At 44.3% G+C, this 27373-nt stretch overlaps 1 protein-coding gene and 1 non-coding gene across 12 annotated transcripts; one reads left to right on the forward strand and one right to left on the reverse strand.

The window, feature by feature from the left end:
- The first annotated feature begins 50 nt into the window (after positions 1-50).
- Positions 51-27373, forward strand: USP16 (ubiquitin specific peptidase 16). 11 transcript variants are annotated; one of them, XM_054713237.1, is made up of 19 exons: positions 52-137; positions 726-933; positions 3622-3723; positions 5353-5531; positions 9865-9968; positions 11101-11204; positions 12332-12516; positions 12988-13083; positions 13636-13766; positions 14308-14395; positions 15545-15623; positions 16905-16996; positions 17273-17329; positions 18312-18488; positions 21873-22539; positions 23489-23583; positions 24125-24211; positions 26756-26912; positions 27001-27373. In XM_054713237.1, the coding sequence occupies exons 3-19, from the start codon at positions 3663-3665 to the stop codon at positions 27120-27122; spliced, it is 2481 nt and encodes an 826-aa protein (XP_054569212.1). In that variant the 5' UTR covers positions 52-137; positions 726-933; positions 3622-3662; the 3' UTR covers positions 27123-27373. The 11 variants fall into 11 exon arrangements, with proteins under 11 accessions (XP_027993322.2, XP_054569212.1, XP_008158571.2 ...); XM_008160349.3 differs by having other exon boundaries at positions 12335-12516; XM_054713247.1 differs by having other exon boundaries at positions 811-933.
- On the reverse strand, positions 17466-17599 carry LOC114229244 (small nucleolar RNA U109). The gene has a single exon (XR_003615328.2). It is a non-coding gene; the product is annotated as a small nucleolar RNA U109 (small nucleolar RNA).

Below are 27373 nucleotides of genomic sequence, written 5' to 3' on the forward strand. Positions count from 1 at the left end.
AGAGCCGCGCACCGGAAGTGGCTGCTTTCGGGCCGCTCCGGCTTCCGCTCCGTCGCCTCTTATTCGCCACGGGGAGGAGGACGGAGCCGGCCGCGCGGGGCCCGCGAGGAGTGCAGGGATGGGCGTCGTCGCCGCGGGTGAGTCGTGGCCTGGCCGCGCGGCCTCCTGCGCCCGGGACGCGAGTCTCCTGCCGGCCTCGCTCTCTGCGCCGCCGCCTCGCTCGGAGCGCGGGTCCCGGCCTCGCCTGGCGCCGCGGCCTCGCTGGCCTCGTCCTGTCACTTCCAGGAGCTGCCCAATGAGTTGTGGGTGCTGGCGCCCCCCTCGCCCCGGGGGCCCGCGGTTCCCGAGGATGGCGGCCGTTGCGAGGAGAGGGCTGGGGCGCGGGGGAAGCGGGCCGTCACCTCGGCGACCTGTGCTCCAGGGTCGGACCCCAAACTCGGCGCCACAGTCCAGACCTGCTGACAGCAGTCCAGACGCTTCCATGCTTTTTTAAGAAATATATTTTTATTGATTTCAGAGAAGAAGGAAGTGGGAGAGAGAGAAGCATCCTTGATGAGAGGGAATCATGGATCGGCTGCCTCCTGCACACCCTACACTGGCGATCCAGCCCGCAACCTGGGCCTGTGCCTTCGCCGGGAATTGAACCCTGACCTCCTGGTTCATAGGTCGGCGCTCAACCCCTGAGCCACACCGGCCGGGCTTAGTAGATTTTTGATGTTTTACAGCTGACGGTGCCCGCGGTACTCTCTTCCCATGACTCACTAGATGCCCTGTACAGTTGTCAAAACTTTACTGGGGCTGTTTCCGCAGCATTGAAGTCACCACCACTGTCCAGTCACAGCTCATCCTTCAAGTTTCCCTCAAAGCAGTTCTGACAGCGCTGCCTTCACGCGGCAGACGCCACCATTCTCCACGTGGTTGCTTCGTTCTCTTGTACGTACCTATGCACCATGTGATCATCCTTAGTCCGTCAGGTATTTCCATGCAGGAAGTGTTTCTTGAGGACCTGCTAACGCTGTTTTAGGTAATTCAGAGGTAATGCCTAAAACCGCTCCTTTTCCCGGACCTTTAGATCCCAGGTGGAGAAATTGCACCTGTCCAGATTGAAGATGCCCCAGCTCGGGGTCAGAGTCAGGTGTTTGGAGGGGAGAGCACCAAGGATTGACTGGGTGGGAGAGAACGGTCTGCCCTTGGTTACATCTCTGACGCCCTGTGGTCCTTCATCATCTTGTTGAGTTTCCTCCTTTGGTGAAATGCTCCGTGTACAGAGTTGTTGTGAAATGCCAATGAGATGGTGATCATGAAAGGGATTATGATTAAACTTCACTGTTATTTTTTTGAGAAGTAATGAGGGTCAGGATTGCAGAGCATTGGGGACAACTTGTGAAGGACCCTGAGTGCAGGCTGGGGAATGTGGACTGGAGCCTGTTAAATGCTTTCAGTCAGGAGTGATGTGATGGAAATGGCATCATGGGAAGATGTTTCTGGTGCCAGAATGCAGCACAGGTTAGAGGGAGTTTGACTGGAGGCAAGAACTTGAGTGGTATTCCCCCCCCCCTAAACTCTACAATTCTAGATAAGTTATGTTAAATGTTATCTTTAGGGCAAGAAAACATACATAAAATATACCTTGTATTATATATACCTATATATTTTGTATTCTTTTGTTTACTTATTTACTTTGTAAACTTGTTACATTTTAGATTATCTTTGTAAAGGTTAACAATTACTTGATGTGGTACTAATTTTTCATACAGGCCTTTTGAATTACCTTTAATTACACTAACCCATTAAGAGCTAAAAGAGGAGTACTTGTAAGACTCTAAGACAAGACATGGTGACAGCTAAGTAGCAGAATTAATTGGGAAGTGTTTTCAAAACATATGTAATACACTAATGTAATCAGAATTTTAGTAAGCATGCCAGGTCAGATATTCAGTGATTTTGACACTAAGCTATTGTAATGTATGTTAAGTACAACTTTTCAAAATCATTACTATTATTTAAAATTTGTAAACCTGTGTGTACTTTCAGTATTTTTCACATTTACTAATTTTGCATTGTTGCCTAAGGAGGTACAGACCTGATGTGTCATGGTATTCCAAACTGACTTTATAACATAAATATCTGACAATGCGATTATAATAAATTATTGTATAATACCCATATAGGGTAGTATTCATATAGGAAATCCTGGTGTGGAAAACACAGAACAATCTATCATTGTTTTCTTTTTGGCCTGGTAATTATTTTGCAAACTTTCTAACTCACTTTAATAGTTTGTTTTCAGAATTATTTTTAATTTTTCTTAGAGAAATTATTGATTTAACTTGCATAGACCTCAGAGCTAAGAAAGGAAACTTAGCCTGGCCAGCATGGCTCAGTGGTTGAGCATCAACCTATGGACCAGGAAGTCACAATTCAGTTCCCTGTCAGGGTACAGGCTCTATTCCCTCTGTGGGACATGCAGGAGGCAGCTGATCAATGATCTCATCATTGATGTTTCTAGCTCTCTCTCCCTCTCCCTTCGTCTCTGAAATCAATAAAAATATATTTTTCTTTTAAAAAAGAAAGGCAACTTAGAAGGGAAGGACATTGTCTGCGTGCCACGCATTCCACGTATGCTTAGTGAGAAGTTGAATCCAAATGATGCCATGTGCTGAGACTTCAGGTCTGAGTAAGAAGACCTGGGTTCTCTCCTAACCTTCACATTTATTGAAAACCTCTTTTTTGCCCTAACCGGTTTGGCTCAGTGGATAGAGCGTCGGCTTGGGGACTGAAGGGTCCCAGGTTCGATTCTGGTCAAGGGCATGTGTCTTGGTTGCAGGCACATCTCCAGTGGGGAGTGTGCAGGAGGCAGCTGATTGATGTTTCTCATCAATGTTTCTAACTCTCTATTCCTCTCCCTTCCTCTCTGTAAAAAAATCAATAAAATATATTAAAAAAGAAAACCTCTTTTTAAAAATAATGTATTTTATTAATTTTAGAGAGGAAAGGAGAGGGAGAGAGAGAGGAACATCAGTGATGAGAGAGAATCTGTCGCCTGCACGCCCCCTAATGGGGATCGGGCCCACAACCCAGTCATGTGCCCTTGACCAGAATTGAACCTGGGACCCTTCAGTCCTCAGGCCGTCGCTCCATCCACTGAGCCAAACCAGCCAGGGCTTTTGAAGACCTCTTAACCTGACTAAGAATCCGTTTCATAAGCTAGGAAACCAGTGTAGTACTGTTTATTCTCTCTACTTCAGAGTTTTTATTGAAAACTACATGATATATGTGAATGGTCTTTATAAGTGACTAGAGGCCTGATGTACGAAATTCATGCAAGAGTAGGCCTTCCTTCCCCCCAGCTGCTGGCACCAGCCTCCCTCTGGCACCCGGGACCGGGCTGGCTTCCCTCCAGCTGCCCACAGGCATCGGACCCTGGCTGGCTTCCCCTGTCCTGCCACAGCTTCGTCAGGAAGGACGTCCAGAAGATGTCCGGTCTAATTAGCATATTACCTTATTATTATAGTGTGTGATAAACATGTAAACTGTTATCTATGGCTGAGTTCTATTACTGTCTCAGAAAAAGTACAAATGACCTTTTTTTAATCAAGTTAACTTTATCTTGTTTTCTAGATTGTTGTTTTGTGTCAGGAAGTAATCCATGAAGTGCCAACATGGGAAAGAAACGGATAAAGGGAAAAACTGTTCCAGTTGATGATACTTCTGAACCTTTAGGTATATTCCACCAATTGAACCTTCAAAGTGATGTTTATGTCTAAATGGCCATTTTTTAACGTGTGAAAATGGGATCACCCTCACTCAGTGGATAGAGCGGCAGCCTGCAGACTGAAGGGTCCCAGGTTCGATTCAGGTCAAGGGCACATGCCCAGGTTGTGGGCTTGATCCCTAGTAGGGGGTGAGCAGGAGGCAGCTGATCAATTATTCTCTCTCATCATTGATGTTTCTTTCTCTTTCCCTCTCACTTCCTCTCTGAAATCAATAAAAAATATATTTTAAAAAATTTTTAAAAAGGGATCAAAGTGTACATTATTGTTCTGTAATTTGCATTTCTTTTTTTTTTAATTGATTTCAGAGAGAAATTGATTTCAGATTGGGGATTGAGCCCGCAACCCGGGCATATGCCCTGACCAGGAATCCAACCTGGGACCCTTCAGTCCACAGTTGACACTCTATTCACTGAGCCACACCAGCTAGGGCTGTAATTTGCATTTCAACTTAATGTTTTTATCTAATACACTAGGGGCACAGTGCACAAATTCGTGCACCTTGAAAGGAACTGTGGGCTATGAGGCTGCAGTAGGCACAGGAGTAGGTCCTGGCCCATCCTCTGCGTCCCCGCCCGGCCTCTCCTGCCGTGGTACCTTCCCCCCCACCCCAGTCCCGTCTGCCTGCAGCCCCACTCCTGCGGCCGCCGCTCCCATACGCTGACGGCGCCCTGCTAGCACCCGTTGACGGCGCGGAGCAATTGGGACCAGCGCTGGGCTCTGGCAGTGGGTGCGAGCGGGGCCAGCGTCCGCAGCAGAGGCGAGCGCTGGGCAGGACCGTGGTGCGGGAGCAAAGAATTTTCAGTAACCACCAGCGCCCCATCTTGGTCTGGCGCCCCTGGTCACCTCCACCATCCCACCGCAACCGACTCCTGCCATGTTCCGTGCGTGCCCCCTGGTGGTCAGCGCACGTCATAGTGACCAGTTGTTCGATTGTTCCAGTTGTTCTGCCATTCGGTCTATTTGCATATTAGCCTTTTATTATAAATGACACATCCTATATGTCGTTTAACAGTTTTCAGCATTTTAATGGCATGATTAGTCCATTGATAAAAAAGACCATGAGTTCATAGTTCTCTTCTGCTATCTACAGTTGTGAAACTTTCAGTGGCTGCCGTCTCCTCTCCTTGTGCTACTGTAACGTACTTTGGGATTCCTGTGCATGTATTTGTTTTCCTGCCTCTCCTGCCAGAGTGTGAGCTCCTCAGTGAGAAGAGCTGAGCTTGGTTCTTTCGGTTCCCTGGCACCTGCCTCAGCACGGGGCCTGCTGACTGAGCAAGCACCTCTCTGCAAACGTTTAAAATAAAGAGGATAATAAATATGATAAAAGGCCTCAGTTAAAGGAAATAGTTAAATGCATCGAAGTGAATGTATGTAGGACTACAAAAAATAGCAAAATTCCAGATTTCTCACATAATCAACTAATATTCAGATACCAAACAAAATGTTATTTTTCAGATTATCTAACAATTTGTACCTAGGATAAATTCATATTTGAAGTTCAAATGAAAGGTAAGCTTTGGGATTCTCTGAAGAAAGTTGTATTTTATCTCATCACTCGTGTTATTTGTTTTAATAGAACCTGTGTGCAGACACATTAGAAAAGGATTGGAACAAGGTCTTCTGAAAAAGGCTTTAGTGAATGTGGAATGGAATATTTGCCAAGATTGTAAGACAGACAATAAAGTGAAAGATAAATCTGAAGAAGAAGCAGAAGAAAACCCTTCAGTTTGGCTGTGTCTTAAATGCGGCCATCAGGTATGCTTAGATGTTGATCATTGTGGGATTTTACAAACTGAGCTTGTTTTAGAAGGTGTTACCTAAGTACAGGATGGTGAGTAGGATGCCAGCTCGCATAGGCCATGTTCCCTAGGGAGCAGGTGCCTGGACTGAGGTTTGTGAGATTTAGGTGGTTTCCGGGGGTGTGTTTGCAGTGTATCTTCACCAGGAAAACTGTGAGGGAGGCAGGATTAGGCTGAGGGGGAGCAAAGAGGCAGACCTTCAGGGCCTCAGCTAGTCTCAGGATGAGCCGTGGTCTTGGTACCTGTGCAAAACTAGTCCTTGGATGTGGGCTGCCCTTGGTGTTGGGACAGGTGGGGTGGGGGACCACCCTTAGCCAAGCCAGCTTCCTTTCTCAGGGTAATTCCTGAGGATGGACAGACCGAGCTGTGAGCTGTCAGCAGGCAGCTGGGAGAAGGGAGTGCCTTGGACTTGTGGGTGGGGGTATCTGGGTGGCAGAACAGCTCCCAGGTATGCACGCACTAGAGGTCGGTCTCATGGTCACCTGTGTTGGTTAGGGAACAGGGCTGCGAGCCAGTTCTGCCATAAAGCTTGAAGATGAGGCAGAGTCCTTTGTTTTGCAATTGAAATTTTACTGAGATAATTATAGACTCAATGCAGTGTGAGAAATAATAGAGATATCTCTGCACACTTTGCCCAGTTTCTCCAGTGGTAACATTTTAGCAAAACTAATACAGTATTATAACCAGTACAGTAGGTCCTCAGGTTACGTCGGAGATCTGTTCCTACGGCGTGACGTAACGCGATTTTCGCTGTCAGTCAGAACCCACCTACATAAGCACCTATGTCACTCACATGGGGCACATACACAGCAGTAATGAAGTGAAACAGTAAAAAAAACTTTGAAAGAAAGATAACGATTCCTGATCTTTACTTGTGGTAAATAAATAATAAAAAACATAAAGCACATATGTATGTACATACGTCGAAATGACGGAAATTTTTTTTAATATAAATAAATTGGAGATGGCAACGTAAACGACGTACATCGTGTCCGACATAACCCGAGGACTGTCTGTAAGTTAACGTTGATATGATCCATCAATCGTAATCAGATCTTCTGAGTTCTTTTTTTGGAGAGAGAGAGAGAGAGAGAGAGAGAGAGAGAGAGTGTGTGTGTGTGTGTGTGTGTGTGTGTGAGAGAGAGAGAGAGACCTCTATATCAAGCACAACAGTTAAGATGCTGAATGGGCCTGGCCGGTGTTGCTGAGTGGTTGAGCGATAACCTATGAACCAGGAGGTCACAGGGCACATGCCTAGGTTTCGGGTTTGATCCCAAGTAGGGGCGTGCAGAAGGCAGCCGATCAATGATTCTCATCCTTGATGTTTCTCTCTCTCCCTCTCTTCCTCTTTGAAATCAATCGAAATATATATTTAAATGTTTAAAAAAATCGCTGAATGACTCCAATATCACCTGGATTTCTTCTTTGTCCTTTTATAACCACACTCTTCACTCCTCCTGTCCCTCCCCTCAGCCTCAGGCAACTACTAGCCTGTTCTCCATTTCTAAAATTTTGTCTTTTAAAGAATTGCTATACAGCCCTGGCCGGTTTGGCTCAGTGGCTAGAGCGTCGGCCTGTGGACCAAAGGGTCCTGAGTTCGATTTTGGTCAAGGGCATGTACTTTGGTTGTAGGCTCCTCCTTGGCCCGGCCGTGGTCAGGGCTCATGCAGGAGGCAACCAATCGATGTGTTTCTTTTACATCGATATTTCTGTCTTCCACTCTCTCTCCCACTCTCCCCAAAAACCAATGGAAAAATATCCTCGGGTAAGGATTAACAACAACAACTACAAAATAATAAGTAAATAAAATAAAAGTTACTCTGTTGTCAGTATTTAAAAAAAAATGCTATACAGCCTGGCTGGCGTGGCTTAGTGGTTGAGCTTCAACCCATGAACCAAGAGCTCACTGGTTTGATTCCCGGTCAGGGCACATGCCTGGGTTGTGGGCTCGATCCCCGGTTGGGGGCATGCAGGAGGCAGCTGATCAATGATGTTTCTCTCTCATCGATGTTTCTATCTCCCTGTCTCTTCCTCTCTCAGTAAAAAATCAATAAAAACATTAAAAAATAAAAATAAAAAATGTTATGTAAATGGGACCATATAGTATACAACATTTTGGGATTGGTTGTTCACTTACATAATCACCAAAGATTCATCCAGGTTGTGTACCGTAAGTCTGTTTGTTCTCTTATTGCTAGTGGTGGTGGGTGGTTTAATTGTATTGCTGCTTGCTTAACTGCTCACCTTTTGCAGCATGTCTGGCTGGTCCCATTTTTGGCATTTATGAGTAAAGCTGCTGTGAACGCCGTGTACCAGTATTTATGTGGATTTAAGAATTAATTTCTCTGGGAAGTGTGCTCGGGAGCCAGTGGCTGGGCCCTTGTGGTACTTACCTGTCCCCAGTGCAGCCGTGTCACTTCGTGTCCCTGCCACAGTGTTAGCGGCGCACTTCCTCTGCGTCCGGGCAGCGTTCTCTCTGTCAGCCTTTCTGAGAGGTGAATGGTGCCGCCTCATTGTGGTCAGACAGTGTGTAAAGATGGTTAGCAATCCTCTGCATCCGGGCAGCGTTCTCTCTGTCAGCCTTTTGGAGAGGTGAATGGTGCCGCCTCATCGTGTCAGACAGTGTGTAAAGATTGTTAGCAATCCTCTGCGTCCGGGCAGCGTTCTCTCTGTCAGCCTTTTGGAGAGGTAAATGGTGCCGCCTCATCGTGTCAGACAGTGTGTAAAGATTGTTAGCAAAGAACACATTTACTTATTTGTACTTGAAAGGTTTTCATTGAAACCTCTTAAATGCATCTGGTGAGCAGGAATATATTTTGCGACTTTAAATTTATTCTACATTTTATTTATTTTGCTACCCTTTAAATTCCTAGTCAATATTAACTATTACTTTTGTCCCACTGTAGTGATCTTTTGCACTGTGATTCTCAGCTGCTGTCTTAAGACAATTCTTTCATTCTTATGTTTCAGTTGATTTGCAATGGTGATACTAAGTCTCAAAATTAATGTCAAATTTAATTCATTTTAGAATTAAATGTTGAGTGGGATGAACTATCAGTAGTGCTTTATATCATAGTTACAGGATTAGAAGCCACGGACAGATAGTCCCCCTCCAAAGTGTATTTTAGCTGCCCTGAAAACAGGACCCATCACTGTAGTGCCGTCCATGGGAGCTGGCCTGGTGCAGGCAGACGCACGGTCCAGGGGCATTTCTTAGCTGGGACCCAACCAGCTACAGGCAGGAAATGCATGTTCTTTTACGAATAAGACTTTAGATCTTGTGCCTAAAAACCTCTCATTTACTTGCATATGTGCATAGCCCATGGGCATAGAGGACAGTGTGGTAGGCCTGGAGGGTGTGGGGTGGAGGGGGTCAGTGAGAGGAAAAAACAATAAAGAAGCAAAAGAAAAAGTTAGTTTGAGTTTGGAACTATAAAAAAAATCTCATTTACTTGTTCAATTAATTGACTTTCCTTTTTCTAGATAATTTTGATAATAGAAAGACTAACTCATTTTTTGTGCCTTCAGGATTTACAGTTCAGGGGAGGATGGACATAAACATTAGCAACTTTAATATAAGGTAGAAAGTAAGGAATGCCACCAGGAATTTACACCATATTTGGTAGGAGAGTATTCACTGGAAGAACATAATGTTTTCCTCTGGGAGGACAAGCATAATAATTCTGAGGGAGGTGGCCTTGGGGCGGGATCCGGAAGACTGGGTGGGATTTGAGCAGAGGCAGTGGCGGTAAGGGATTCCGTGAAGGGAATCACGGGAACAAGATGCTGTTGGTTGGGAAGATGCCGAGTGTGTCAGCTGGTAGACGTACGTGGACAGGAGGAGGATGGACCTAAGCCTGGAGAGCTGGTTCGGTCAGAGGGTATCAGGTTTGTTGAGTAGGAGTTTAAGAACAATTTATAATTTTTGAATTAAGCATGTAAACAGAGCTTTGTTTTATGAACATTAAACTGAAAAAATATGTATGTGAACAAAGAGGTTGAAGTTAGGAAAATACTATTTAGGAAGCCGATACAGAGTCCGAACTAGACCCAGTGAACGACTGTGGGGACTGGAAGGGCAGGCTTCAGGGAAGGAGCACTCCTACTGCGTGGTTTTCTCCACGCCTCGGTTTTCACAACATTGAGACTCTTTAGAGTCTACATTGTGTTTTCAAAATTGTGAGCAAGGCAGAATTTCTCGAGCCACTTCTTGTTCACTATAGAGTATGAATTCCCTCCTCTTTGGGTGAACTTCTGTGGCCTTAACGCTGGCGATGCTGGTTCCCTAGGGATGCGGCAGGAACTCCCAGGAGCAGCACGCTCTGAAGCACTACCTGACGCCAAGGTCCGAGCCCCACTGTCTGGTGCTCAGCTTGGACAACTGGAGTGTATGGTGAGTTTCAGCTTCCTGGCTGGAAATCATTGGAGAAGGGAGGTATTTGAAATGTTAAAGGAGCAAGAAAGTTAACATTTGTGTGTTTGTTTAAACTCACCACTTGCAGAAGGCTGGAGACTGATGTTATGAGAAGCGTCTGCTTAGTATTGCACTAGCACCGTGGTCGGCAAACTGCGGCTCGCGAGCCACATGCGGCTCTTTGGCTCCTTGAGTGTGGCTCTTCCACAAAATACCACAGCCTGGGCAGGTCTATTTTGAAGAAATGGCATTAGAAGAAGTTTAAGTTTAAAAAATTTGGCTCTCAAAAGAAATTTCAATCGTTGTACTGTTGATATTTGGCTCTGTGGACTAATGAGTTTGCCGACCACTGCACTAGCATAAAACTTGTAGCATGTAGGAGACTAGGAGCCCTCATCCTTTTCTCTTGCTTGTGATACTGTAAAGCGTATGGTCGGTTGCTTTTAGCTTAACAATTGGGACACCAAGAACAAATTCCAGACTAACAGGGTATAATAAAACTTTGGCAGTGAATTTACATGACAATTTTCACATCTTTAAAAACCACTTACACAGCAATGTTCACGAACATTATCTGACAACTAGAGGCCTGATGCACGAAATTCGTGCAAGAGTAGGCCTCCGTTGCCTCGGCTGCCTCAGCCCTCGCTGCCCTGGCTTTGTCCGGAAGGTCATCTGGACGGTCATTCCACTGTTTGGTCGTTCCGCTGTTCGGCTGTTCAGCTGTTCGGTTGATTTGCACATTATGCTTTTATTATTATAGATAGATTATAAAATTTGTTAATTTTGATGATGTAGGCTTGTTCTTTGAACTATGCATAGAGAAAACTTTTGACTTTAATGTTATAAGTAGCCATTTCGAGTACTACTAGTATGTTTGTTTGGGGTATTTTTCACAGTATTTATATGTAGCCATAATTTGGGCTAATGTTATTAATAGTAAACCAGAGTTAATATGGACAGGCTTCTTTAAGAAAACATACAAGTTTTATTTTTATTTTCTCTAATAAAATAATTTGATGGTTATACACTTTGGATTCCAGGAATCATAATTTGTGCCCTTTTTGGTTGTTAGTTTGTCACTTTTTTCTCTGTGGTCTTTGGGACACAGGTGTTACCTATGTGATGATGAGGTCCAGTATTGTAGTTCAAACCGATTGGGTCAGGTGGTTGATTATGTGAGGAAACAAGCCCGTATTACAGCTCCAGAATCAGGTAAAAAAAATCATTTGTTCCTTAATAGATACTGTAATGTTGACTTACATAGCTTTTGATATTTGAATAATTTACTGGACTACCCAGTATTGCATATAGTTGAGTAATATTAATTATGATTGACTTTAAACTATGAGACTATTTTTGGTTTAAGGATGTAAAACTGAAAATATAGATAATTCTAAAGTGTTGGAATTAGAAGGGAATCAGAAATAACCTAGTCCCAGTGATGAGGAGTCTGGTCTCACTGATGAGCAGTCACGTCCTCTCTGCATAGGGGCTTAAGGCCAACCTGCTTTATTTTATTTTAAGACTTAAATTACATATATATATTTATTGATTTCAGAGAGGAAGGGAGAGGGATAGAGAGATAGATACATCAGTGATGAGAGAGAATCATTGATCCCCCTTCTGGGGATTGAGCCCAAAACCCAGGCATGTTGCCCTTGACTGGAATCGAATCTGAGACCCTTCAGCCCACAGGCTAACGCTCTTCCACTGAGCCAAACCAGCTAGGACAAAGTCGACCTGCTTTAGACTGAAGTTACTCTTCTTTGGATGATATAAAAGTAAAGTACGTAAGTCCTTCACAAGGCCAGATACTTTTCAGGTATTTTTCACACATAATTAAATTAATTGGGTGCTATGCATCCTTAGCTTTAAGTTTGTGCAGGTTTTTACAATCACAGAAGTATCTTTGGCAGAGCCACATTTGTTTGTTCCTAACTTCAGGGTGCGTTTTTGAAATCATTACAAAGTTTATTTCATGTCTACATTCTTTACTTGATTGCTCTGTATTCCAGCTGCACAAGGTAAGATATGCTCTTTTGTAGAAAACTTTGTGCATTAACAAAGGAGTTTTTGCTAAAAAGCATATCCTATATGGTTTTATTTGCCAGACTAATGCTCATCTCAGTTTTGAGTATTTTTTATTTACTGGTTTTTCTCTCTCGATGGTAGTTTACTTATATTTATTAGAAAACATTTAAAATCAAGCAGGTGGCAAGTAATAATAGTGGGTAAAATTCACAAACTCTAGTACTCCGTCCTCAGTGTAACTTTGCATTTGATATGGCTATATTACACATTTTGCTAAGTCATTCTTTCTTTCTTTTTTTTCCCTAAAGCAGCAAAAGATAATGGTAACATTGAACTTGAAAATAAAAAATTAGAAAAGGAGAGTAAAAATGAACAAGAGAGAGAGAAAAAGGAAAACATGGCTAAAGAAACTTCCATGAATTTCACTTCTCAAATATCTGTGAAAGGACTCAGTAATTTGGGGAACACGTGTTTCTTCAATGCAGTTATGCAGGTGCCAGCGTTAATTTTTCTCTTGTAAAAATCTAGTATCTCCCTGTTTGTTACTTCCAGTATTGAGTTTTTTCGCCTTAAGTAATTTATTCACATGTTTTCAAAGAAAACTCAAGGAAGTGCTTACTTTGCATGTCAATAAAACACTGCTGAAGGGTTCAAAACAAACATGACCCCTGCCCTCAGGACTTGCCCTTGGTAGGGGGGCGGGGGCACGGGCTAACCTTGGACAGAACAGTGGGTGCATGGGCTGAGAGAACCGTGGTGGAGGCGGGTGGTGGAGAATGCCTTCCCAGGGGCTGCTTGTGCCCGGAATGGAAGTGCTGATGAGCATGGAGAGTGGGGAGAAGAGCATCCATTGCTTGTTTCCTGGATAGAGAGTCAAGATTGCAATGTTGGGAGTGACTTTGTGTTTGGATCAAATGGGTTAATTTGTCTTGAGATAACTTTCCTTTTCCATCCTACATTGCAGAATTTGTCACAAACACCAGTGCTTAGAGAACTACTGAAAGAAGTAAAAATGTCTGGAACCATTGTAAAAATTGAACCACCTGACTTGGCACTAACAGTATGTACTTTAAAATTTTCTTTATAATCATGAATTTTCCTCTGTGAATATCCATATTTTAAGTTACTTTAAAGCATTGATGCTCATTTTCATAATTTTTGTTTGTTGTGTTTTAGGCTACCAAGTTAATGACTTTCAGACTAACAAAGTATAAGGAGCCCCCCCCACACCCTCCCTATTTCTTTGCTGCTTCTTTGCTGCGTCCTGCTGTGCTCTTGTGTGTGGCTTCCTTCTTGGGAATGTTGGGGATGTTTGTGAGGCCCCGGGCATACAAAAGTGTAGCCACATGAATTCCACCTTAGCTTTTGCATTAAGTCTTTTGCTTCTTAAGTATTCTAAGTCCCTGATCATCTAAAACTAAACCAGTAGAACTGAATTCTTCATAAAATAGTCTGTGACAGAACCTTTCTACATCTGTTGATGTGTATTTTGAACTTTTGAATAGACAGCTCAATCAGGCATATTGGCAGTATAGGTTAACTAGTTACATTTCACTAAAATAAATGATTCCTAAATTGGAATGACGAGAGTGTTTTTTGTTCCCGTCTTCAGGAGCCCTTGGAAATTCACCTTGAGCCTCCAGGCCCTCTTACTTTGGCCATGAGCCAGTTTCTCAGTGAGATGCAGGAGACCTCAAAGGGAGTCGTGACGCCTAAGGAGCTCTTCTCCCAGGTCTGTAAGAAGTGAGTATCTGCGCGGAGGGTGCCTTCAGTGCCTGAGTCAGATGCTGAGAGATTCTATGAAAATTCGTAGCACGAGAACCAACCAGTGCACACATGAGAGCATCGGCTATTGCATTTGGATTAAAGAACATGTGCTTTATGTGACAGTGGCATCTGCCACGGGTGGTGTTGGACTACACAGAAATTTTAAGAAACCAGAGCACATCAAGACTTGGGATGTGCCCTGACCTGTGTGGCTCAGTGGATAGAGCGTCGGCCTGTGGACTGAAGGGTCCCAGGTTCGATTCCAGCAAGGGCATGTACCTTGGTTGTGGGCACATCCCCAGTAGGGGGTGTGCAGGAGGCAGCTGATTGATGTTTCTCTCTCATCGATGTTTCTAACTATCCCTCTCCCTTCCTCTCTGTAAAAAAAAAAATCAATAAAATATATTGAAAAAAAAAAAAGACTTGGGATGTGATCCTAAGACTTTGTGAAAAGCGTTTCCCCTTGTAGTGGACTCATCATCACTTTTCTCTTTCTCTGTTTTCCTCTTTTCTGTAGAGCAGTGCGCTTCAAAGGCTATCAGCAGCAGGACAGCCAGGAGCTGCTGCGGTACTTACTGGATGGGATGAGAGCAGAAGAACACCAAGTCAGCATGTTTTATAACCTCCTCTCACTAATTCTCCTGTCGTTTGGTATCTTAAGGGCATTAAAGCAGTGAAAGTAGTTACTGAGGCCATTGGATTGGGAAGACTCTTTCTGCGCCAGCCTTTTCAGTCTGGCTGTCACTAGAGTGATGACGAGCACTAGAGATGAGGCTCCTCCTCACGATGCTCTGTGTTGCGTGACGTTCCAGCATTGTGTCCTTCGGGGTTCTGTGGTCCGGGCCGCACCCACGAGCTCGTTCCCACGCAGCGCCTCACTCTGATTCTGAGTGGGACTCTGCACAGCCTTCCGAGTCTGGGAAGCACAGTGGCCTCGAGTAATGAGTAATGTCGTGTTGTTGTCCTTGTTGTGTTGCTATCACGTTGATGAGCCTTAGGGCTTAACTCTTGATGTCAATTAGTGGGTGGTAACATTGGTTTTGTTATATGTCGTTTTGCTTAAAGTCACAGAACCTACTGACGACGTGAAGATTTACTATATATTATCTCACTTTGTATGAGTCGGGACATTTGTCTCATTTTAAAGTTTTTGTTACTTGCCAGGATGGAAAGTAATGTACTTGGGGATGTGAATATAATTAGTAATAATGTAGTGATATCAACTAATATTTATCTTGCTCTTATTTTATGACAAGCACTGTGCTTAGTATTTTATATGAATAGCTTAGTCTTCACAGCCATTCTACCATCCCCTCGCTCCTAGATTCTGGAGCTGGACTGTAGGAAGCCTCAAGGTCCCTAGTGATGGGCGGGCTTTCCGGCTGGAGTCTGTCTCTGTGGCTCTCCTCAAACCGTCCTGCCTCTAGGACGAAGCTCAGTGGTCTCTGCAAAGGAGATGGGCCTGTTCGGAAAGCTTTGGTTTGAGTAGGTTAAAATTTTGAAATAAGACAGTGCCTTTTCCATGGGTTAGTGGTTTTATAAGTATAATTCTTTTTAGCTCCTTGTAAGTATAATTCTTTTTAGCTCCTTGAATTAATTTTGAAAATGTGATTTTAGAAATATTAATTTTTATTCAGTAAGTTTGGAGAGCTAATTCTTGATCACTTTCTTGACTTGATCACATATTTTCTAAGGAAAATAATTATAAAATTTTAAATTTAATAGTATGCATATATTCATTTTATTACTTTTAGAGAGTGAGTAAAGGAATTCTTAAAGCATTTGGTAATTCTACTGAAAAATTGGATGAAGAACTAAAAAATAAAGTTAAAGGTAATGTTTGACTTTTTGAACTAAACCACTGTAGTTGAGTTCCTCTGTCCCTTAGGTGCAGATGCCTGCACATGTACTTTGCATCCAGTTATTAACATACTTTCTCTTTATCACCATTGACCTTTAAAATTGTTCAGTACTTCAAAGATGGATATTTTACAAAAATTAAACTTCTGACGTATTCTTTTTATGCAATGTTATAGTGACATTTACAAAGATAGAGCTAAGATGACATCACAATTTGATTTTGAGAAGATTAAACTTCTAGTTAGCAGTGATCAGTGAAGTACACTTGTCTGTGTGAGTGGGCAGGAGCTGGATTGTTACCGTGGAGCCAGCCAGCCTCGCTCTGACTGTTGTGTGGCCGTTAGCGGCCTGGCATCGGCCTGTCTTGGGGCTCTGTGAGGCCGGGACTCCTGCCTCCAGGCGCCACAGTCGCCCCCGCTGGGCGCTGAGCCCTGGAAATGGGGTTGGTGCAACTGAGGAGCCACATCTTCATTTTCACTTAATTTGAATTAATTTGATTTAAATGCTCACAGGACCAGTGGCTACTGTATTGCAAACCACAATTTAGAATCAACAGATAGCAACTCTTTGCCTCTGTGGTGCCCCTAAGGGCCTGGCTGGTGACAGAAGGACTCTCCTGCTGTCACTATCCGTCACAACGTGTGTGTCTGTATAAATTGACATCTGCTCTTTGAACAAAGTATGTACATTTCATCTATTTAGAAAAAGGGGTGGCCAGGTAGTAAGATTATGTCCCTTTACACTAAACTTATCAAGATTATTTCTGGAGCATAGGAAGATAAAAGGAGGATTTTGTCTGGCACATTTTCCTGAAGGTTCTTCTTTGTTTGTTTTGCTCTGGTTGTAAGTGGAGCTCAGTGAGCCGCCACAAAGCAGGTCACGCGCATTGTCGCCCAGCCTGCTGCCGAGTGTGGAAGGGAGCGAGTGTCGTCCAGCTCGCTTGTCTGCTCGCTTCTCTGTGGAGACAGATAAACAGAACGTCCCCCTGCCCTGCACAGTTGTTTTTCACTAACTAGGTCCTGGATGAGAACTTTTTCTTTCTCCCGAGATGTGACAGTGTGAAGTTTGTTGTGCTCAAAAGTGCAGTATGTGCTGTTGATTATAGCATAAATAAAATCATGGCTATTTTGTGACTAGAGAAAGACAAGTCTGAGATAGGAAATTAAGAAGTAAAATTTTAGGGCTAGAGAGGTTAAGAAGTTGTAGCTTCTTCAGTTGATTTTGTAAGTGTAATGACACATTTCCCCCGTGCAGATTATGAGAAGAGAAAATCAGTGCCGAGTTTTGTGGACCGCATCTTCGGTGGGGAGCTCACGAGCACAATCATGTGTGACGAGTGCAGAACGGTGAGTGGCGGTCGTGCTGGGGACTCACTGCCAAGACCCCGCCTGCCAGCTGTGCTTTCAAAGAGGCTGCGCCACAGCCGTCCTCGGGCCGCCAGGCGCCGTTCGCCGCTGGCACCGGCCTCTTGATCTCGGAAGTTATTCATGTGTTCTGCTTCCCGAACCCACAGTTCTCAGTGCTGTGCTTTTCAAAGATTAGGCCCCGCCACCCATCCTACTATATGATGTTTACAGTGAACCTTTTCCTTCCTTTTACGTTTTCTTTTTTGGTTGGTTAAGGTCTCCTTGGTTCATGAGTCTTTCCTTGACTTGTCTCTACCAGTTTTAGATGATCAGGTAAGACTGCTGAGTTCATCTTATTTAAGTAGATCGTTTTCCTGTGTGGATTTTATGGGGGAGCCTTGTCACCTTCTCCGTGTGTACATCACTAGCCTGTGGAGAATTTTTCTTTCTTTCTTTTTTTTTTGGTCTTTTATGTAGGAGAAATATACTACTGCTCAACCTGTCCTGTAAGGTTGGCAGCCCTGAGAACTCCTTTCATGTAGCATGTTATGGAGGTATTTCTGCTCCCAAAGGAATGAGGAGCAGACATATTTCCACATGCAAGAGAATTTTTCTTAAATAGTTGAATGAAGAATAGGGTAAATACTTTTTTTACAAAAAAAGAGGAGACTGTGGTTGGAATTCTTTATAGTTAAATTGATTAGTTTATATGTAAAGATGTATTTTCTTCATATTAAAACCCCTTACAGTCCTAAGTTCTCAGGTGTTAGTAGAGACTATCTCAGTTTTAAGCCATATGAATTTGGTTTCTAGTAGTAGGAAAAAAGAAAACGTTATGAATTTTGGATAAATCATTATTCAACTAAATATGAATCAGGGTTCCTTTTAATCACTGTTACTTAGTGATTAAAGTCTTACAAATTTATTTTCTTTCCCCAAAACTGTCATTTCCACACAAAGAGAAAAATGAATAAAAAGAAACACCTACATTGGGACGAGGAGATGACGGGACAGGAAGTGCACTTGGAGGTGGACAGGCTCCATCGGGCTGCGGCCCGTGCCGAACGCCGTGTGCTGCGTGCCTGCCGTTGCCCCTCCACGTGCACTTACTTTTCTTCCTGTGGGTTTGCTTGTTTTGTCAGGTGTGAAGAGTGCTGTTTAGTATTTGAGATGAACAATTTTGTCCTGGGTATATTTTCAAACATTGTGGGAAATCAATTACTGTAAAGTAGGAGTAGAAAAATATTTATGTAGCATGAAGTCTCTTCATCAAATGAAAAATTTTATTTTTGGCCCATTTTTTCCATATTTTAAGAGTGGTAAGAAAAGTATAAATGATAAAAATCTGAAAAAGACAATGGAGAATGAAGATAAAGACAGTGAGGAAGAAAAAGATAACGACACTTACATGAAAGAGAGAAATGATATTCCGACGGGAATAAGCAAGCACTTGCAGAAAAAAGCAAAGAAGCAAGCCAAAAAGCAGGCCAAGGTGAGTCATTAGGGAGAAGGCCACACTCCTCTAGTTTCCCGTTTGCGCGACTGCGTGTGAGTGTGACGTGGTGGATAGGCCTCGTCTTATAGCAGCTCTTTCACTCGGGAGTCCGAGGAGTTCCCTGAGTGTTCTCTGCTGGAAATCTCTTCCAGTATATGCCACCAAAAGGGACAACTTAAAAAAAGTTTTAGTTCATTTTTAACATTTTTGAGTTATTTATTCATTGACATCCAAACTTTAAAAGTACATTCATGTGTACAAGTCCTCTTGACCCTGTCCTTTCATGATACTCATAACCACTTCATAAGCTCATGTGTTCTCTGGAGTTTCTTTTGGAAAATATGATCAAATACAAGTATGTTTTTATCTCCTTTTAGAAATTATGCACACGGTTATGGACTTTGTTTTTTGTTTGTTTCTACTTTATTAGATTCTTTTTTAAAAATATATATATTTTATTGATTTTTTTACAGAGAGGAAGGGAGAGGGATAGACAGCTAGAAACATCTATGAGAGAGAAACATCCATCAGCTGCCTCAAACATCCTTGTGCCCGCAACCAAGGTACATGCCCTTGACCGGCACCGAACCTGGGACCCTTCAGTCCGCAGGCTGACGCTCTATCCACCAAGCCAAACCGGCCAGGGCAACTTTATTAGATTCGTGATCTTTCCATTTTAGGACTCAAACATTTGTTTTTGTTTTTTAAATATTTTTATTGATTTAAGAAAGAGGAAGGGAGAAGGAGAGAGAGAAACATCAATGATGAGAGAGAATTATTGATCAGCTGCCTCCTCCACGCCCCACACTGGGGATCGAGCCCGCAACCCGGGCATGTGCCCTGACCGAGAATTAAACGCTGACCTCCTGGTTCATAGGTCGATGCTCAGCCCAAGCCACACCAGCCAGGCAGGCTGTAACAATTATATTCCCACCAGCAACATCTGAGACTTGCTTTTTCTCCTGGTCCTCACGGCACTGTGTTCTCAGACATCTAGATTTCTGCCCGTCTGATGGTGGCATATAGTAACCTAGTGCAGCTTATTTTCCACTTTAAATATATATATATATATATATATATCTTTATTGATTTTAGAGAGGAAGGGAGAGGGAGAGAGACTGAAACATCAATGATGAGAATCACTGATCCACTGCCTCCCACTTCCCCCACCCCCCACTGGGATCAAGCCCAAAACCTGGGCATGTGCCCTTGACTGGAGTCGAACCCGGGACCCTTCAGGCTGCAGGCCGAAGCTCTATCCTCTGAGCCAAACCAGCCAGGGCTATTTTTTTCCACTTATTTTAATATAAGTGAAGTTCAGCACATTTTTATGTTAAAGAGTCATTTGTGTTTCATTTAAAGTATTCACTTATGTTCTTTCCCCATTTTTATTTTTTTCTAATTGAACTTATTGAGGTGACTTTGGTTATTGAAATTATATAGGTCTCAGGGGTACAGTTCTACAGTACATCATGTGTGTCGCATCCTTCTTTCAGGTGGTTCTGTTTTTACTGAAGCACCTGGGAGACCGTTTGTGTCCTGTGCTCCCTTCCGCCCCTCTGTTCACGTTAGCCTCACGGCCTGTCCTCTTAGTTACAGCCAGATGGTGACCCATCTTCAGGCAGGACTCTTGATGAAATGACTTTGCCCCTCAGCATGGAAATGGGCTGCAAATGGACAGTCCCATGTACACAAGGCTTCCTTGCTTCTTCCCTGACTTGGGAACATTTGTTTCCTAAATGTTTCCCTCTGTCTCTGTCCACAGTATCCCTGTCTCCTCAGGGAAACCGGCCTGAGTTGTGTGTGTAAAGCAAGCATGTCAGCCGAAGCCGGTTTGGCTCAGTAGATAGAGCGTCGGTCTGCGGACTGAAAGGTCCCAGGTTCGATTCCGGTCAAGGGCATGTACATTGGTTGCGGGCACATCCCCGGTAGGGGGTGTGCAAGAGGCAACTGGTCGATGTTTCTCTCTCATCGATGTTTCTAGCTCTCTGTCCCTCTCCTTTCCTCTCTGTAAAAAATCAATAAAATATATTTAAAAAAAAAAAAAGCAACATTAAAGCAAGCATGTCAAACTCAAAGGCTCACACGGGCCAAACAAGGTTTAAGTTTATGTGGCTGCAAAATAACAAAAGCTTCAGTTGTCATAGAAATGTAGGTTTATTTCACTAGAGACATGCTGAATACAAAGGGCTGAAATAAGTTATCGTTACCATAAAATAATAGAACATTTTAATAAAAATTAATATTTTAATTGAACATTAACTTACGAGACACTGAATAACTGCCCAATAAATGTAACGCAAATAAACCTATTTTTCTTGTTCTCCGAAAGCGAAATATTTCCTGTTGCACACACCAAACAAGTCAGTCCAAGACCAATGATGTGGCCATCAGCTGCTAAAATATTCGCTGCTAGTATTGGTGGAGAGAAATGGTGTGTCTGTGCGTAAGGGAAATGAATGCAACACGATTATAGTCATCAGTCATTATCGAACGTTGTAGTTCGTTATTAATAATTATGTATAATAGGACATTGTAAAAATTAAGTTACGAAATTTTTATTAAAACGCTTCTTACATATCGTTACATTGGCTGGGCCGTGAGTTTGACATGCTTTGTGTAAAGTCACTACAGGGTATAACAGTTTACTCCTCTGTCCAGAGCACTCCTCTTAGAACAACATCCTGCACATTTTTATTTGCCCTAGTGCAGTGGTCAGCAAACTCATTAGTCAACAGAGCCAGATATCAACAGTACAACGACAAACATCTGGAGATTCTGATTTAAGTTTTAAACTTAAACTTCTTCTAATGCCAATTCCTCAAAATAGACTCGCCCAGGCCATGGGTATTTTGTGGAAGAGCCCCACTCAAGGGGCCAAAGAGTCGCATGTGGCTCGTGAGCCACAGTTTGCCAACCACTGCCCTAGTGTGACGGTTGTTTGCTGATTGATAGTTTATTCCTACTTTCAATCAAAGACATTTTCTTCAAAACTCGCCCTGACTGGTTTGGCTCAGTGGATGGAGCCTCGGCCTGCGGACTAAAGGGTCCCGGGTTCGATTCCAGTCAAGGGCATGTACCTTGGTTGTGGGCACATCCCCAGTAGGGGTGTGTGCAGGAGGCAGCTGATCGATGTTTCTCTTTCATCGATGCTTGTAACTCTCTCTCCCTCTCCCTTCCTCTCTGTAAAAAAAATCAATAAAATATATTTTTTAAAAAACCAACTTATTTGATCCCTGATAGTAAAGGAACTCTTAGGATCAGTTTTGGGAATAAATTCTTATCAACTTTGTTTTTGATGAATAAGCAAGAGAACCTGATGTGGTACATGTACGTTCCTTCTCTCAATTTAAAAAAAAATGTTTTATGCTTTTTACATAGAACCAGCGAAGGCAACAAAAAATTCAAGGAAAAGTTCTTCATTTGAACGATGATGTCTGTGCCTTCGACCATCTTGAAGATAAAGAGTGTGAGGCTGGAATGTCCGTTCAGGGAGAAGCGGATATTAAGTCCGACCGTATCTCCCAAGAGGAAGTCATAAGTAAAGAATATTGTGTTAATCCGAACGACTTGAATGGCCAAGAGAAAATGATAGAAAATGTAACCGACAATCAAAAATTCACAGAGGACGCAGATGTGAAAAGTGTCAGCGTGGATAATGACCTGGAGGTTTTGTCATCATCTCCCACTGACTGTCCCGGGAGTTTGAACGGTGCCTGCCTGGATGTGGGGGGGGGTGGGGAAGTGGACATTTCTAGGGGTTTCCGGAACCTGCACTTGGATGCTGCTCTTCACCCTGATGACATCCATCTGGAGATTCTGAACGGCAGCCCTGCTCCCGGGACCACGCTGTACGAGTGTGTGGGCCAAGACCCAGAAACTGCTTTCTGTACCCTTGCGAACAGGGACGCATTCAGTGCTGACGAGTGCTCCATCCAGCACTGCTTGTACCAGTTCACCCAGAACGAGAAGCTCCGAGATGCCAACAAGCTGCTGTGTGACGTGTGCACCCGGAGACAGTGTGGGGCACCAAAGGCAAACCTGAAAGGTACTGGCCCCTCACAGAAAGCACTCGGTGTGGGGCATGCTCTGCCGTCGGAAGGGCACTGCTGCAGTAATGGTGTCAGGACTTGGGTGGACCAGAAAACTCCCCTCCGTCTAAATATTCGAATGGGAGGTCGGATAACCCCACCTGGATTGTAGGGCTTCCCAACAGTGTGCCCTGGGACACGTGCCCTGTGGGTACACCGTCCCCCGGGCATGGTCACAGCAGGACCCTGCCGGGTCGTGGCGGCTGCCTTGCTTCCTCAGTTTCCCACCAGTATTGGGATGGCCCTCACCTCCTTGCTCCCAGGAAGCCACACTTTCATATTCCTCAGGTACTAAAGGGACATGCCCAGCACGAGGTCCTGGGAGCAAGGCTTTCTTAGTCTCCCTCAGAGGGATGAGGAGGGGCTTGGGGGAGTGGGACAGGGACTGTGGATGCTTAAGGACGCTTGCTAGATAGAATCGTTGAAACTAATTTTCAAGTCTAGTTTTTCATGTATTTACATGTCAACACAGAATAAACTGTTGATTCCACCATTCTGTTTAGAGCAGGTGTTGACAAACGAGTCCACAGGTCCATTGTGGCCTGCGCCTGTTTTTGTATGGTCTCTGGGGAAATGCTTTTCATACATAAATATTTGAAAGTTATTTCATGGTAGAAGACACTTAACTTTGAACCCCAGTTAATTAAATGTTCTCTCCCCAAAAGTAATTGCATTATTTTCTTCAGTAGACTCTATCGTACTTTATTACATTTTGAATTCCATCAGTAAAAATTTGTGGAAGTTTTCATCTGATATATAAAATCCTTGAATAGGTCCTTAGTCCATAAAGCCTAAAATATTTACCTGGTCCTTTCCAGAAAGTGTACAATTCTGGCTTTTTCATCACAGACTGAATGCCTTGGAGTTCTAAAATGTTCACACTGCTGTATTTTTTTCCTTTTTTAGGTGAAAAGAAACATGTTTACACCAATGCCAAAAAGCAGATGTTAATTTCTCTCGCTCCTCCTGTTCTCACCCTTCATTTGAAGCGATTTCAGCAGGTACCCGTTTGTTGCCTGAAATGAATTTTAAACATGTAACACCTGCTTTATGTCTAAACGTAATACTTTTTCTTTGGTTTTGTTACTTCTTAATTCTAACGTCAAAGAAATATGAAAGTAAATATATATGTGTTTGTAAGACAAAAGTTTTGATTAAGGTGCAAGTCGAGGAGGAGGAGGGTTTAGGCATAGTTCTTCTGTTTACTAGAGTTCACATTGCTCTTCTTAGTGATGTTAGCATTGCTCCAACCTTAGTTACGTGCTCCCCTTAGAGCTGGCCCCCGTGGAGGCCGAGTGCCTCTCAGAAGAGCATTCTGCTCACTTTTCAGCATCAGAACCTCAGGTCTAATGTGGCTCTCCTCGTTGCCGAAGCAGAAACGTTTCCTCACAGGAGCAGCTCTCCTTCGTGTGGGTGGGGTGCACGGAGCCACACCCATCAGCTCCGAGTCAGTGAGAGACTGAAGTCGGGCGGCGGGGCTGCCGTGTCCGTAGCATGCACAGCTGTGCAGGACAAGAACCTAAACCCGTTCCTCTTTTTCAGGCTGGTTTTAACCTACGTAAAATTAACAAGCACATAAAATTTCCGGAGATCTTAGATTTGGCTCCTTTTTGTACTGCTAAATGTAAGGTAGGTAAAGTGTTCTTTTTGTGAAAATCCTTTAAAGGGAAATCATCTTACTTCCACAAATAGAGCAGCAGCTCACCACGTGTGAAGTTGAGCATTTCGGAGCGGATGGACCTTTGGCTTCTGTGCCTTCAGACTTTCAAGATCTGTGATGAATTGTTTTGAACGTCAGCTTTATTACAGCTCAACATTTTTTCAACTCCCATTATTGTGGCAGATGTTGTCTGGGGAACTGAGGGCACAAAACTAACAGTGAGCAGACATTAACGGGCAGTCAGTCTTTCAATGAGGCTCAGTGGTAAGATTGGTGCACACGGAGCAGAGTGGTTCCAGGGAGGTTCTGTTGAGTGGACGTGTCTCAGCCAGCACTGGCATGGGACTGGTGCGGTGAGTGGAGTGGCCATGTGAGGTGGCATGGGGGGTGCAAGCAGTTCTGGAGCTCACAGGGCGAGGTCTGGGGAGTGTGGGGAGCTGAGCTAGGAACCTGGCTTTATTAGGCGAGCAGTGTGGAGCCACAGAAGCGGGCCACTGAAGATCTGTGAATTATGTGGGTTCTGGCTGAAGCCTGGAGGCTGGGCTTTGAGGAGGAAACAACTAGAGGCAGGGGAACTAGTTGGAAGGCTGTTGAGTTCTATCTGTGGATGCTGGGCTTAAACTAGCACAGGAGAAAAATTAACCAGATTTGTGGTCCATTGGCCTGCAAGATAAGACAGAGGCCTTTCCATAAATGCCGAGGGTGACCCAGGAAGGGGCGGAGCGTAGATCCCCGGGCCTGGCTGAAGGACTGGGTGTGTGGGCAGAGGGAATGCCATACATTGATGTGGGAAACCCACGAAGGGCGAGAGGAGAAAGTTGATGAAGGGCTCTTGTTTGGGAAGGATTGGGCCATCAGTGCTAGGTGGAGCTTCAAGCTGGGAGGTGACCAGAGCCTTGGCTGTCGATCTCCAGGTAGGAGGTCTGTGTCCAGTTTGAACACGCCAGTCTAAGTACATCCAGTCTTACTTTATCCACGTAACTTGAATGACAGGAATTCCTCTTCCCCATCTAAACTGTGCCCGCAGGGGGTTTCTGAGCTGGCAGTGAATTGCAATTAGTGTGTTCGTAGGCCACTGCCACTTTTGCTGTAGTTTTGAGTACAGGGCATTAGGAATCCAGCTTTTGCCTAAAATGCCAGTGCCCTTTGTTCAGGTTTCAAGGGGAGGCCACATGTCCTTGACATCAGAGTATCAGAGAACAAGACTGGAAAGTAGTACGGACTAAACAGTAGCAAGATCATGGCCAATTTTTCACGTGCTGGTAACTTCCAAGGATTGAGACAGGAGATACTGGGGATAAAGCAGGCAGGTCCGTCAAGAGGCTTGGTTGAAAAGGAAAAATGGCAGATCCTTGAACATTTTTTTTTCTTTTTTTTTAAGTCTGGGAGACTTAGGTAGGTTTGGAGGTCAAGAGGAAAATGTAGAAGTTGAAGATACAAAAGAGAACAGGCCCTGTGCAGTGTAGGTGAGGCTGTGCCTGTTTCCTGCCGTGGGAGGTGAGGCCAGTTTCTGTGAAGGACATCCAAGGACAAGTGACAGGGTTGTGCAGTCACACCGAGGACCTGATGAGGGAGGAATTCATGAACTTACCGCCCACATGTACAATGGTTTCCTAGCAACAGCAGCTGTGTGGGTGGGTTTGTGAACTGGGTGTGGAAGGTTGTGGTGCTCATGGTCTCAGTTCTCTAAGGCTCATGGGCATCGGAACCACCAGGGAATCACTAGCCACACGGGGTCTGAGCACCTGCATTTCTAAGCTCTCAGGTCGTCCCAATGCTGCTGTTGTTACACTTTGAAGACAGGTTTTATTTGGGAACGAGACCAAAGGAGGCAGGAGAAAATGGGACTGGAGGGTCCGGGTTAAGCGAGGCTGGAAGAGCTGTGCAACGAGATCAGACTTCCAGTCAGAACCTTGAACAGCTCCGAGAGACGAGGATAAACTAGAGCAGCAGGGACAGTATTGAGGGTCTGAACAGTCCCCAAGGAGGGTAGCTGGATTTGGGGTGAAGCAGCATTAAGTGAACAGAGGTACTGATTAGAGCAGGGTGTACACACAGCACCACTGGAGGGCAGGTGCTGGTCGAGGAGTTGACGGTGGCCCCAGCTGGAGACACTTGTCCACGTCCATCCAGCCTGTAACGGGCAGGTCTGAGGGGCCACCTCTGCTCTGGACAGGGACTGAGGCTCCAGAGGCAGAGCCAGCCCCTCAGTGAAGCCAGGGTGGGGGTTGGATGTTTTGAAGTGACAGGTAGCTTTTAGCAGGACCAAGGGTGAGAGTGGTTGAGGCCTTTGGGATTATTTGATCCCAACTCTCCTGAAGGAACTCGGGCAGGAAGCGATGCCTCTGGGAAAGGGCCGTGGCTACTTTGTAGGAAGAGTGGGCTTGGCTCAGTGGGCAGAGAAAGTCAAATTAAACCTCATGGGTGACCTCTGTGTAGGGTACACCATCTTGCCCACATTTCCTGTGTAAATGGGATAAGAACTAACATTTGAGTCCTGTTCGGTTCTACAGAATGTTGCTGAAGAAAGCACCAGGGTGCTGTACTCTCTGTATGGAGTCGTGGAGCACAGCGGTACCATGAGGTCCGGGCATTACACTGCCTACGCCAAGGCGAGAACGGCAAACAGTCGCCTGTCTGACCTTGTTCTCCGCGGGAACGTCCCCCAAGGTGAGCCTGTTCAGTTCTGGTAACGTGGCATACCAGAAAGTGAACTGGAATCGTTCCATTTACACTGATTCTTCCATCTCCTTGGCAGATTTTGAAATGGAATCAACCAAAGGGCAGTGGTTTCACATCAGCGACAGCCACGTGCAAGCTGTGCCTACAGCTAAAGTTCTGAGCTCACAAGCGTACCTCCTGTTTTATGAGAGAATTTAAGTTTTTATAGCAGCTGTAATAATAAACAAGTGACGACTGACTAAATCATGTTCACGGTAAATTACGTCCACACCAGGAGAAATCTCGTGCTGAAATATCGAAGGAACACCTGCAGATTGACCACGGTTTTGTCCTGTCATCTGTCGTCATGGTGTTCCTTCCTGCTTCCAGGTTCTGGACGGATTCGGAATCAAGTCCTCTGGTTAATGTGTCTGGTGGTTACAGCACATCAATAAACTGACTTACCCCAA

This window comes from Eptesicus fuscus, chromosome 3, assembly GCF_027574615.1.
Source record: "Eptesicus fuscus isolate TK198812 chromosome 3, DD_ASM_mEF_20220401, whole genome shotgun sequence".
Lineage (NCBI taxonomy): Eukaryota > Metazoa > Chordata > Mammalia > Chiroptera > Vespertilionidae > Eptesicus > Eptesicus fuscus.